The sequence below is a fragment of the Danaus plexippus genome, chromosome Z, assembly GCF_018135715.1.
Source record: "Danaus plexippus chromosome Z, MEX_DaPlex, whole genome shotgun sequence".
NCBI lineage: Eukaryota > Metazoa > Arthropoda > Insecta > Lepidoptera > Nymphalidae > Danaus > Danaus plexippus.
Genome location: NC_083559.1, coordinates 9,845,345 through 9,859,056, shown reverse-complemented (window position 1 = coordinate 9,859,056; position 13,712 = coordinate 9,845,345). Strand labels below are relative to the sequence as shown.

Sequence of the window (13,712 nt, the reverse complement as noted above, 5' to 3'; positions counted from 1 at the left end):
AATTCGTCAAGTTAGGAGCCTCTTAAACTTAATAATTTATTGACAAATACTTTATTACCTAAATAAGCAACGAAGAATTGTTTAAAAACAAAATTTAAAAGAAATAAAGAGTTTTACAAGATTTCTTCAAAATGTTGCATTTAAGATACGACCGTTAACAACGTCTGCCCTTACATGTCTCACCGCTCGGGTAAGGAAACTTAAAGAACGCACAGACTGCTTTACTACCCACCCGCACTCCGCCGCAATTTTTGTTTTATTTTATTATGTGGATGCTTAAAGTTATTCAATATATATTTTTTCTGTTTGATTCATCTACTGGTATGAACCTAAAGCAACCCCACCGTATCCCGACAATATTTATTAATTTACATGTGTACTTCAAATACATATAATATACTATAAACGGAACGGAACGGAACGGCTCTTTAAGCCGTTGCAACTATATGAGTTAATAACAAATTTTTTCATGGCCAAAGTTTTGTACGCCAAAATTTGTAGTATACAAATAACTATCACGTGCCATAAATCTATTCCTTATAGTTTCTTGAAAGAGTAATGTATATAATACTATTGTATTAAAACAATAGATATCATGCTAACCGATGGCCAGCACTAATTGTATTTTCAGTAGTTGTTAAGTCTGATATTTTGTATGTTTAAAGATTTAAAAAAAAATATCGTGTTATACTTTTTGGATCCGTGTTGTTACTTTATAATATGTGAAAATTGTTCAGTGATAACTAGTAAAGTAAAAAGATGGAACTAAAATTGGATACATGACTACAATGTGAAATAGTTCATTATCAATGATTCGTATTTTATTCTTCTGATTTCTTGTAATTTTTCAGTAAAACCAAATAAGAAATATCATAAACATAAAATACTATTGAAAATTGACTCTTTTATTATATAAAACACAATAAACATTGTGAAAACTTCGATTGTAAAAACCAAGTGTTTGAAAGCAGATGTTGCCGTGGTGAAAAATTTTCAAACAAACTTAAAACTTTGTTATGTTAAAGTTCCCTTGTTCGACTTTTCTATACTTTATTAATTTCTCATAAATTAATACTTCTATTTTAATAGTTACAAGTTACTCATCAACGATAACAAATAACGTCAGAAAAAATAATTTTCTTTTTAATACCTTAATTCTTAATAGCTTGTAAATTCTAAACAATAGTTAATAAGATATTATTTTTCACGAACAAGGCCTTTTGATGAGATTTTAAAAAAATAGCTTTAATATTTATATTAACATTTGTAAAACACATAACATCTCCCACCCACTTGCCTGATGCTTAAAGCGTATTGTGAAGAATTAGGCGCATCCTTGCGCAGGAGTCGTAAAATATGTAACGGCGGTGTGATCGCTTGTAGCCGTATAAAATGTGGATTTAGACGGAATCCCTGATCAAGTGAAGAGAAATAGGTTGTTGTACCCTGAGTAAGGGTTCCTTAGATCCGCGGCAAAGTGATACAAGTTCGCCCGGGATACCGCGATGCGATGTTCCACGTATGGCTTAAATCATAAGAGGCTATATACCAAAAATACTTTACTGTAAGTAATGCCCAAACGTTAAATTTTATACGATTGTATAATTTGTACTTCTTTAAGGATTTATTAAAATTAAAAAAGAATTTATATTATTTTGTATTCGAAATGGTACTTGTTTCAGTCCAATTTGGATAGATGCGTATTATTGTGGACGGGTATGTTACAGGCACTTGTCTTTTCATAACAATTGATTTAAAAAAGCACTTTTTAATCTTTATACAATATGCTGTATAAACAAATAGGGTAATTTTATAAATAATTTGATTTATTTTGATATTTTACTAATAATATATATTTATGTAAAAATTTGATATTTTTTTTATTTTACATATAGTACACCACTGCAAAATTATCATAATCTCAATTAGCTCTTAATAAAGAAAATCATATAACGTACCATATTGAAAGTGCTAAAATATGTTTTTCGTTTTAATATAGTCTTTCATTACCTTATTTCGTTTTAATTTAAGAATTCGTCGAATCCTCTCTATCTTTCGTGATATGGACATCTTTCTAAATGGTTCTTTATTCGGGCCTCCAAGCCATTTGATCCATTTCATAAATTTGTTTCATAAACTTTTCTCTTTGCCCTCTATTTACTGAATATGTTATGTTGAAATATTGTTGTAATGCTTCCTCTGGCGGTAACAAGTCCATTCCATCGAAAGCGCTTTCTTTAATAAACTAAAACTTTCAAATATATTACATACACCTTCTCTTTGAAAATCCTATATTCCGTTCTTATTATAAACTTCAACACCTACCGCGCCTGTCATAACAAAAGAAATACAAACATGAGATAATTTTATCACAATAATGACGTGTACATTTCGAATATATTTGACATAATGTTCATTTAAAAATGTTTGTCGTGACGCTCCCGTCAAGTCACGGACGACATCTGTCACGGCTCGCTCTCATAACTTGATTATCAATAAGGCAAATGTTTTTTAGGGGAAAAAATCTGCTACTTAACTTTTTTTGTTAGTAACAAGAATAAATATGTATGGTATATTCTAATGTTTCATTGTATTTTAATTGTGAGCTTCACGAACTGAATTCATTTGTTGTAATCGAGTCACTACTAAAATTTTCATAAACAACTTCACTGTAGCGTGAAGTATATATATAGTAACATTTATTACAATATGATCTCTTCCCATCAAATAAAATATAATGATATACTTGTTAAGGCCATTAAAACTTAGGTGGGTAAATGAGAAAACAATATGTCTGTTATATTAAACCAGCAATTTTTAATAAGGCTTGTCATAAAGCAGATATGGTTTTAAACGTTTGAAGTGCGCCATTGTTTCGAATATTGACGCAAATAAAGTGCATAACAAAGAAACTATCCAGACTTAACAAATAATTGTCACACCTTATCACACTGCTTTAGATTCTATTCAATAATTTTTAAAACTAACATCCTTTAGTAATTTTCATTTTAAGCATAAAGGAAATAAGAAAACGAAAGCATGCTTAACTCACGATCCAAAATTTCTGTATTTAAAAATCCATACGAGACCTTTTAATTACCTTCTTTCTTTTAATTATTTATTAGATAATTAATAGTTTTTTTTTAATTTTGATGAGCCTGCAAATTCGGGATTTTCACTTGTCCTTTATTGATATCGATTATATTGGTCAACATTAATTTCTGAAATAAATTACAAATCGATGCCTCTATGATTGAGTCTCTGATAAAGTGTTTCAGCAGACGAATATATGGACATATATATAGGCATATGGATAGGCAGATTTTTAACTTTGATGTCCCTACAGTAAACTTAATTGTGGAAAGGAAAAATATTATTTAAAATGTTTTAGTTAATTTCTTTTCTTCTCGACAAAGGATGTAATTATATTTTTAACCCGCATATTCATTTTATGTTTAAGAAGAGGTGATATAGCAAGCCTTGTTTTTTAAAAAGTTCAATTAATTTTATGCTGTATTTTTTGATTGGTGCCCTTTTAAATATAGAGAGCAATAAGCAGCGTTTTCGTTATAATTTACTTTTTTACAATAGAAAAGGTAAAATGCTGTTCAAGCCAGAAAGAAATTAACTCAAACGTCACAAAAAGAAATTCATTTTTAAAGTGCATTATTTATTTGGGACGAAAGGGGATAAACTGCCTCAAAGCATTGCAAAAGCCAAAATATATCAAGATATGGTGTATATGCTTTCTGTTCGGTGGGATTTGTAAGGAAAAAATTCAAAAATTGTATGAGAGTGGAATTATGCTACTACCAGAAATATGTAAAAAGCGTTGGTGTGGTCAAAATAATTTATTATAAAAAATTAAATCGTCTTTCATTTCACAAAAAAAAAAGGAAATTTTGCGGACAATCCAACATATAATGTATACGTTTATGTAGGTACAACAACAACAACCACTTTTTTAAAATAAATAAACACAATATTACAGTCCTTCTTAGATTAAAGTCAAATACCGTTCTATAAAATAAGAAGGTTGAGAATTGAGATATCGATATGGTTTACCTCGGATTTTATGATTATTTTACAAATATACTCATAAACCCAAGTAAAAAACATTTTTCTTGCTTGGTATAATTCAAAAACTATTCGGTTTGATTTATTTTTTTTATGTCAATTGATATTCTATTTTAAGCGACTTCACATTCAAATTCATTGAGTTTTTGTATATGATGCAATTTGAAGGACGTGTAAATCATTTGTTTTTATATATTTTCACCACACTGCTTTATTGAAAGCTTCATATAACAATATATTGTCTTTTTATAACTTTGTTTAAATTTGTAATATTATTTATACATTAAAAAAAATCCTCTTAAATACCATTTAACTAAAGAAACAAATCGCATTAATATACGTGGTTTACCTATTAAGTATCAGTTTGAATGACGAGTGTTTCACAGAACTCAAGCCTTACGATACATATATAACAAATACTTATGCATAAGAAATAATGATTATATTAATTTATCATATATAACAAATAAACAACTTCTGTATCTGTATATATGATTCCAAAATTTCATATAATATAATGTACAATTATATGTACATTTATGTGTACATGTTACATTATAATGTAACAAAGGGACTGGCTGTAATTATTACTAGTATCAAACACAATAAGCATCTTGTAGTGATATCTACTGACATCGAGCTCCTGATACGGTCAGGTGGACAATGTATCCTGATTGACGTTATTATTTGATAGTTAATCAAGTCCTTGCTCCATTTACTACACACAAAAGACTATCATTGTGACGTGTGCAGAGCTTGACAAATATATAAAAAATCATTATATTCGAAACAGAAACCCCTGTGTGAATGTTTATAGGAAATAAAAAACAAATGTCTAGGAAAGTAAAATTTGACCTTGCTCTTTCTCTCTTTCAAAAATGGATGTACTGTGATACCAATGTTTTCTTTATTTTATAGACAGGTTGCAATTTATTGGTTTGATAACCAACAAGTTTTTAATATCTTAATTATGTGATATCCATAATTTTCTTCTAATTACTAAGGTGTAATAATTTTTATACAATCGGCGGAGAGAGAGAGATGTTCATAACTATAAAGAAATAAATCACTCATATATTCATAGCGATAAATGTCGAAAAGACGTTGTGAATATAAAATTAAACATTCGATTGGTTGCCGCCACAACAAGCGACTTAGTAAATAGATTTGATGCGGTAATTTTTCCAGTCGACTGCGAAATGCTAAATAATTGACAATGATTTTAGTGCCGGCTCGATCATCAATAGACCAGCATCAGTTATCTTCGGTCCTCGGCTGGTGGAACTCGTATCATAATGGATAACTATGCCTTTGTCAGTGATGAATTGGTGTTGGAATCAACTCTGTCCGGAAAACAGGGTCTCCCTACCGCAGAGCCAATGCCGTCAGTTATTTGCCTTGAAACGTAAGTACCTAATAACAGGAGACATTTAAATTATACCATGTAGTAACTAGTAAGCGTCTTTATTTTTTATGAATTCAAGATCAATATTTTTATTTTATTTAATGGAATTGATATTTGAATAGCGTCTATTGTATCAAATATAATAAATTTAAAAAATTATGGGACAATTATTACGTTATTTCTAGATATTCCTATTCTGCATTTGGACTTTGTAGGGTGATGACGTGATACTAACTGACGAAATATTTTGTTATATTGGAATTCTTGTAAGTTGGTATGCAATTGTATTTATCATTCGTTATAGGTAAATCTTGTGTGCTAGGAAAAATATAACGCATTATTGAAACATTACATACCTAACCAACTCTTTAATGCTAAACAGCGTCTGACGTATTTGATATTAGATAAATTAATTGCCTCTGTTTGTTTCGTGACAACTATATTAATTAAAACAATAACATAAACCGAATATTCTTATTGTCATAAATCATAATATATTATAACCCTGCATATATTTAACAAGTGCATAATTTTTATAATGCTCGTCCCACAGAAATTTAAGCGCTCTATCTCATATGATGAACATTTAAATCTCTCAGAGCTCGCTTAACAAGCCGTCTAAAGTATAAAGATAGCGATTACTGCGTCACAATATATAAACAAGTGCAATAAGTTGCACTTTAGGTATATGTGATATCTCGTGTATTAAACATATGTATAAAAAAAAAATCGACGCAATTGTCAATAGCAATAAAAACGGTATCAATAAAGTTATCAATTCATATAGAGCTTAAATTGCATTTGTTTCAATACATACAATATATACACGAAATAAATTATTGTTTCAAATTGTTAAAAATATTGTTTTTGTAAAGATTATAGTTTTTTCTGGTAATATTTAACATAGCATATAACTACGCAATTATATGATTTTTCTATTAACTTAATTAAACTTAAATGAGGGTCATGTAAAATTAATTCGAATGTATTTTAAAAAAATACTGTTGCTATCACGAATATATTTTTGAAGCACCAATTGGCCATTCGTATCAAGGGCGTGGAAGTATGGCAATCGACGACAAACGTACAAATTTGTCATGGTCTTTATTTATTGCTATTTATTTATTGCGATAAATACTTTATTAACATCATTATTTTTTAAATACATAAAATATTGTTTTATACGAAATGTATAAACTTGGTTAAAGGTATTTCTAATAGTGTATACATTGGAATAAATAAAACAAGAGGAAATTTTTATTTTATACGTAGAAATTAAAATCATGTAATGATGTCACGGGCTATAACGTGCAAATGCTATACCGGCCTCCTAACAGACAATTTCGTACTGAATAATGTTGGTAAAATTATATTGTTAATCAAGAAACCACCATTCACTCCAGCCATGTAAAATTAATGTTCCTGATGAACACATTGTGTTGTTATCGGACATCGGTTGAAAACTGTTATCTCTGTGCTATACACAGCCATAGGACGTAGTTGGTTTACAAAATGGAAAGACATAATATATATTTCTTCCTTTACTTGTGCTACATGAAATTACATGTTGGCAAACAGGAAGTCCCGTATAGATTTTAATAATCGAAACATATATTTATAACGTTACGTTGACTTAGAAGTTAGACTTTTTACTGTTGTAGAGGTTATCAATTATGTGCATATAATATTAAAAAGACTTTCAGACTGTGAGACAAACAAACCCTGACAGAGGCAAAAACGGATATAAAAATCGTTTATTGAAGTAAATTCACTACTTATGTATTCCTGTATTTAGTTGCATATTAATATAAAGTTCCGTTGTATATTGCTACATCTCATGATGAGCTTTGTGTTGAGACTAGAGGTTTATATGCAACAAAGAGAATTATTATCTCTAGCTAGAAGTGCACTTAAGGTATTTTTATTTTGACGAAACAGTTTATGTTAGATACAACTAAAACCATGTTTGTTAAAATAATTTATACTTAACTTGATATTTGATAAGCAGATTTGTCCCAAATATTTTACATTTACTAGTTTTAAAATTGTTCAATTATATATTATGGTAGACCATATACTTTATGTTTTGTAAAGGGTTACTCTTTCTTAAGCTAATTATTTTATTTATCTTAACATCTACTGATCACAAAAGAACCTTAAACAATACTTATATCTTATCTTGTCACCTAGATGGAGAAGTAAACCCTAGTTAAATGTCGCCCTATAACATAGAAAACAAAGTTAATGTAAGATTATTTAGAAGCATTAATTGAGCGGGTTGATATTTTAATCAAATACAGTTTACCGCTATATTTAGCAAAGATTAGGTTTTATTTTACAAATATATCCAGTAATGGACATTAATAATAGGTATAAAATCTTGGCTGGTATCGATGTCATAAATATATGCATAAGCCTGACGCTTTGTTGAGTTTTTATAAAGTTCAGGATGGAGTTTTGTAAGTAGTTATATGGTGTAGAAAGTTAAAATTACATATGTTGTTTCTCAATACTTAAAAAAACAAAAGTTATAACAATTTTCTTCTGTCGTAGAATCAACCATCACTCATTCAATACATACGACCTATGGCTATTACTAATGGCTATGGCAAAGTTACTAAGTGACCAGCCGTCCTTCTACGATATAGTAGTAAATATTTATTGCAGTTTTTTACAAAGCCTTTTTACATAATATTTATATATATTTGTTAATTCTGATCAGTACATGAAATAAATTTCTACTGGTATATTGAGTAGTTTTTAATGTTTTAAATAGGAATGTGCTTTTACAGTAAGAACGGTATAGTAGTTAAGTCAGATATATCCAGTCCTTTGTAAAGAAATTGCTACTATAGTTTTAAAAAAGATTTAACAAGTACGAATGCGTTTTTCCATGTTAAGATATTTTATGCATTGCCAGTTGTTTTTTTTACGTACATTATCGGTAAAGACACTGAACGAATAAAGAATTATTAATACATTCTTATTATTTGAGAATTATAAGTTACTGCAAGTGATACTTCCTCGAAGCATTACTTGGGCATTAAAACAAGTTCTTAACAATTATGTGGGGATTTATACCCACGACATCTATTATCATTATTCTGACTCAAGCAAGCACTGTGTACCACTATAGTAACTTGGACGACAGTTAAACAAAGTCACTTAACGATACAAGATGGCGCCACAAAATTAAAATTTGATTGTTAGTATTAAAATGTTGCCTAAGGTAAGTTCTAGATCTTAATTTAGGTTTTAAAATTAAAGGGATAATTTGGTAGCATATCACATTATTTAAGAGATATATATGATATATGATATACTTATGATTACCAGCTCTAATATCTAATAATAAATTATAACTAATATTTACAAATAATTTTTTTAAGACTGTTGATAATATTTTGCATATAAAATTAATATTAATTAATGAATTTATTTCTTAAAACTAGTAAAAAAAAGTGTTACTTTATAGTTTTAACTTTATTAATGGCAATATGGGAATTGCAACATTATTAGAAGTAGTAACAATTCTTTTTGACATTTATTCTGATTTGTTGTTGTGAATTGATAAGTGTTATCGCAATGATTATGTTTTGTTTAGTATACTTAATCATGCTAGATTCAGTATATAATAAGTACGATATTAATAAACCAAGTGCTTTACTCTTGTATTAGAAAGAAAGAAGAATATGTAAACGCTTTTCTGAAACAATTGAAACATTAGTGTTTCCACCTATTAAAACTATTTGTTTTAAATGGTTTAATTGACTCGAAAGTTTAAACTTTAAAACTTCCCGTGTTTAAATTATTGGACAATTGACGTGTTTCTACGCGCATGCGTCTTTAGTACGTCGAGAAGTGAGCTGCAACTTGGTTGAGAAGCGTGTTCCTTTGACAGAACGTTGTCAGACAGTACTCGAGTCCTCACCTAGTGGCGAACTGAGTGCTCCGCGACATTGTTCAGATTTAACTTGAAGTTACATAAAAATAAAAAAAATTAATTGCCAAATAGTTGCGAAGTTAGGGTAAGTCTTATAAGAAACTGTTAAAAAAGTTTTTATTTATATTTCCTCACATAACTCGCACGGCGAATATATTGTTCACGTAACTAACTGTGGAGGGATTTTTAAACTTTATGACATGTGTCTTGTTTACTATTTAATTCTTTAAATGTGTGTCCTATATTAACTTTTCTTTAATGCTATGCATGAAATAGTACTGGCTGAAAAGTGGTTCTTACATATTCATAGAGCAAGAATTTAGAAATAAAAAAATAAAGTTAGTTAAAAGCAAGTTATTTAGAAGAAAAAATTAACAGGTAGAACCTTTTTTCAACCTGTATATATCTCTCAAGATGTTATCATTGTAAGTAATCATGATTTCTTTTATTTTATAATATATTCATGTTATGCCATACTTATTTGTTTAAGTAATTACACCCTTTCAGAAAGAGGGGCAGGATCACGGAGCCAAGAAACGTGCTAATAAAGATGCCTGCCAGCTCTGAGGATACCGCTCTGTTGAGGTATGACAACCTTTTTTTGCAATGCTTAAATATATTTTGGCAGAATTTATTAAAGTAATTCAATATTTTTTTTATGCTAATTAATTGATAATTTATATGTTGCATTATACCTGTATATATTTTTGTTCATGCACATATTATATTCTTCAACTATAATAAAAGTCGAAAAAGCTATGTATTTAGTTATTAAAGAATTTTTTACAATTTAGGATATACGGATCAATTAAATATTACTGAGGAATAAAAAGAAAATAGAATTATCTTTCTGTTATACAATACCATTCTTTTTATATAAAATGTATTTTTAATTATTCATCTGTAAAGACATGGTTTTTTCATTATTGTGTTGTTATGTTTTTTATTGTACCAAAAAATTAACATGCTTCCACTAAAATCCCATTAAAAATTGGTTTAAGTTTTTTTTTTTATTTTATCATTAATAATAATTTTATGTTATTAAAAAATATTCTGTAGTAGAATAAAATCAACCTAACTCAAAATATTGTACATTATAAAATAAAAATATTTATGAACAAATCTTGTATTAAATTTGGAACAGTACAATTATATTCTGAAAGTAGTTAAAATGTCGAAATATTACCTACTGTATTATAAATAGTTTTGTCTTTCCCACTTTTTTTTCTTTCTGTCATTTTGATTTTATTGAAGGGATGTGCCTACATCAGATGATTACTCCATCCACATAATATTGATCAAAATACGAGTCTAATAGAACTTGAAGATCTAACATAACTAGACATAACAAATAAATCTGTGTGAGCCCTATTACCCATCCTTAGTTATGTAAAAGTAGTAAACATTGTTTTTCATTTCATTTACAATACAACAAAGTAAAAACTTATGTAACCTATGCTTACAAGTTATATTCACTCAAGTTATAGAAGAGTCGCAAAGCGCTGTTGTTCACGAAAAGATTTTTTTAACAACGCTACTTTTTATGAAACGCTACACGTATATATACTTAATATTATTACTCTGTCGGAGCGATGGCTGGTTTTTCTAATTGGAAGTACTCGTGGAAAATAAAATAAAACGAATTATCTAAATTAAACTCATTATATTACAATTAATATCCTCTAAATGTCTTACGTTTGATATCTCTAAAATATTGGAAGTATGCAGTATAAACATATTGTAACGCTAAAGTATCGTAAATTACGTTTCAACTTGTTTTACAAACTTTGCTAAAAAGTCTTAACAATTAGTACTATTAAATAAAATACTAATTAAACAACTTCCCGAGCAGACAATATATTGTGAGCTACAATGAGGTTTACTTGGTAAATTTGGTTTGTTATTGCAATGATCATTCTCTGTTAACCGTATACAAGTCACAATGAAATGTTAATTATAAACTGTCAGACTAGCGAAAGTTGCGCCGTCGGATAATAAGCATCATATTGTGTCACTCATTCATAACAAGTATTTCTCAAATTAGAATCAACCGGGCGTATGAGACTACGATTTTAAATACGAACGATAATTGTCTTTAAAGTTATTAAATAAAAAAAAATATTTCTTTCAAAAGTAAACAGTGCTCATTACGTCAAAATTAAGATTACAATCAGCTAGGTACTCATAATAAATCGGAGTATTTTAAAATGTATCCGTAAATATTCATATTTGGATTATATCTCGGAGCTTTAAAATTCCAATCAAACAAATCCGTCCAATATTAATTAAATTTTTTATCTATCTTTCGGTTCTCTCTGAATTTGACACTTATACATACATGTATATGTACCTACAATATTTTTTTGTTTCTGTGCTATATTAAAATAACGCTTTTGATTAAATTTACGCCGATGTAACTTTATACGATACGTATACTAAAATAATATTTTTAGATTGTTTGGTTGTCTGTTTGTTCCGGTTGATCTTTAAAATAGCTGCAGTGATTTTAACGACTCCTTCACGGGCAAATGGATCATTTAATAAGGAAATCTTACGTTACTTTTATTTTTGAAACCTATAAATTTATTTTTATTCCCATTAAAATAACTATCCCACGAAGATAAAATCAAGGGTACGGGTTGTATAAAATATAAAAAGGAACAGCAAGTGAATTTATTTGTTTAGCAATTGAAATTGTACCTACTTTTCGTTTTCAGTCAGGTCAAGTTATTCCGTACTTAAAAAATTGCGTCAATAATTTCAAAATATCTTAAGTTCCGGTGAATCAATAACAAATGAAACGGTATTTATATCAAAAAGATTTAACGACATATATAAACTTGCGTTATGCTTTGCATCATCGACTATATATAGATTCCCCCCAAACAAGGGTCCTGACAAACATCTTCCATCTGTCAGATTAAAAAGTTTAATTACCTAGTAAAAAATTAAAAAAGTTAGTAGTAGCTATAATAATTGTATGTAACGATAAAGATGATATTTTTTTTTTTGGATCGTACACATTTTGCTGAAAAAAATTGCAAAAGTATTCAATTTACTGCTTTGAAATAGGTCAATAATATTTATTTGAAAAGAAATGACAATAGACAATCAATGGTAGAGATATATCTAATCACATATATTTTTCAATCTTCGTATTTATTTAAAACATTGATTGAAAGACGTATTCTTTAGAGCCTATACACAAATGAGTGAAAATATAAATACTTTACTATACAAAGCAAAAGCCGCCTGTAACGCGACCAGCGATTGATACATGAAAAAATTGAAGCGGTGCAATAAGGATTACACTTATTTTAATTATATGTGTCTCGGTAGGCGAAACACAAAATATACCTCATACGATCCGGGATTATCTTTAGGCGGTTTATGCGTTTTTACGGTTACGGAAAATACTCCTTTAAAATTCCTCGGTCGTAAGATATATAATATAGGTCGTACTCCATCCTTAGAAAGAATAGCCGATAGCTTTTTGAACGATCTTAACAAGTCCGATTACCAACCCATATGTAACGTCAAAAAAGCTTGGATCTGCGATAATTATCTAATATCATGTTTGAATTGGCCTTTCCCCGTCTATGATTTTAATGAAACCCTTTTGTCAAAGATAGATGCAAGCTTCATAAAGGTGTTGAAATAGGGTTAGGATACAGTAGTAAAGCCAAAAATTAAATTAAATGCCTTTATTCGGTAAGTTCTAAATGTGAATATGATCCACGCAATGAGCTTAGAAATGCAGAATGAGTGGCTACACATAAAAGATTTTCGCATCCCATTAGCACTCCAATGGCGCACTTTAATTCATGATTGGTCGCCAGCACTGCTAAAATTCTATCTCAAGGCGTTCCAGATGACTCTCAAATCAGAGTAATTTTGTAAGAAGCGGTAAAGATACCGAAAAAACTGGCTACATCAGTGGGGAGGCAGTTGAAACTGTTAAGCATTTGCTGGTGGAATGTAAAATGGAGAGCGGTCAATACTCGCGTGGTCGATAGGTTTTTAGAAATCATACGTGAAGCGACTAATCTTTAGGTAGCAAGAGCGCATTAAATTAGGAGAGGTAAGGGGTCATAATATCTATAATACCCAAATGTCAACCTCACATGCATGTGCCGCAAGGCGATAGTTATTAGGTAGAAATTGGATGCCCCCTGCTAGGTAACTGACGATGCTCTGGCGACCGATCAATGGCGGTATATCTATGACTCCCAACCGGTGACTCGTCATCGGCTGGAAGAGGTTTCAGCGGTCTTGGGTGTTAAATAG

The 13,712-nt window shown here is 29.4% G+C and overlaps 1 protein-coding gene across 5 annotated transcripts in view; it reads left to right on the top strand.

Moving 5' to 3' along the window:
- Positions 1-5,283: 5,283 nt before the first annotated feature.
- The window catches only part of LOC116778063 (protein NDRG3), a 55,168-nt gene continuing 46,739 nt past the window's right edge, over positions 5,284-13,712 (top strand). Inside the window, exons 1-2 of one of the 5 annotated variants that reach the window (XM_032671916.2) lie at positions 5,284-5,482; positions 9,933-10,010. In XM_032671916.2, the coding sequence (XP_032527807.1) occupies positions 5,373-5,482; positions 9,933-10,010 (188 nt within the window). In that variant the 5' untranslated portion in view covers positions 5,284-5,372. Of the gene's footprint in view, positions 5,483-9,074; positions 9,511-9,932; positions 10,011-13,712 lie in introns of those variants that run through there. The other 4 variants (XM_032671918.2, XM_032671917.2, XM_032671922.2 and 1 more) reach the window with 4 other exon arrangements.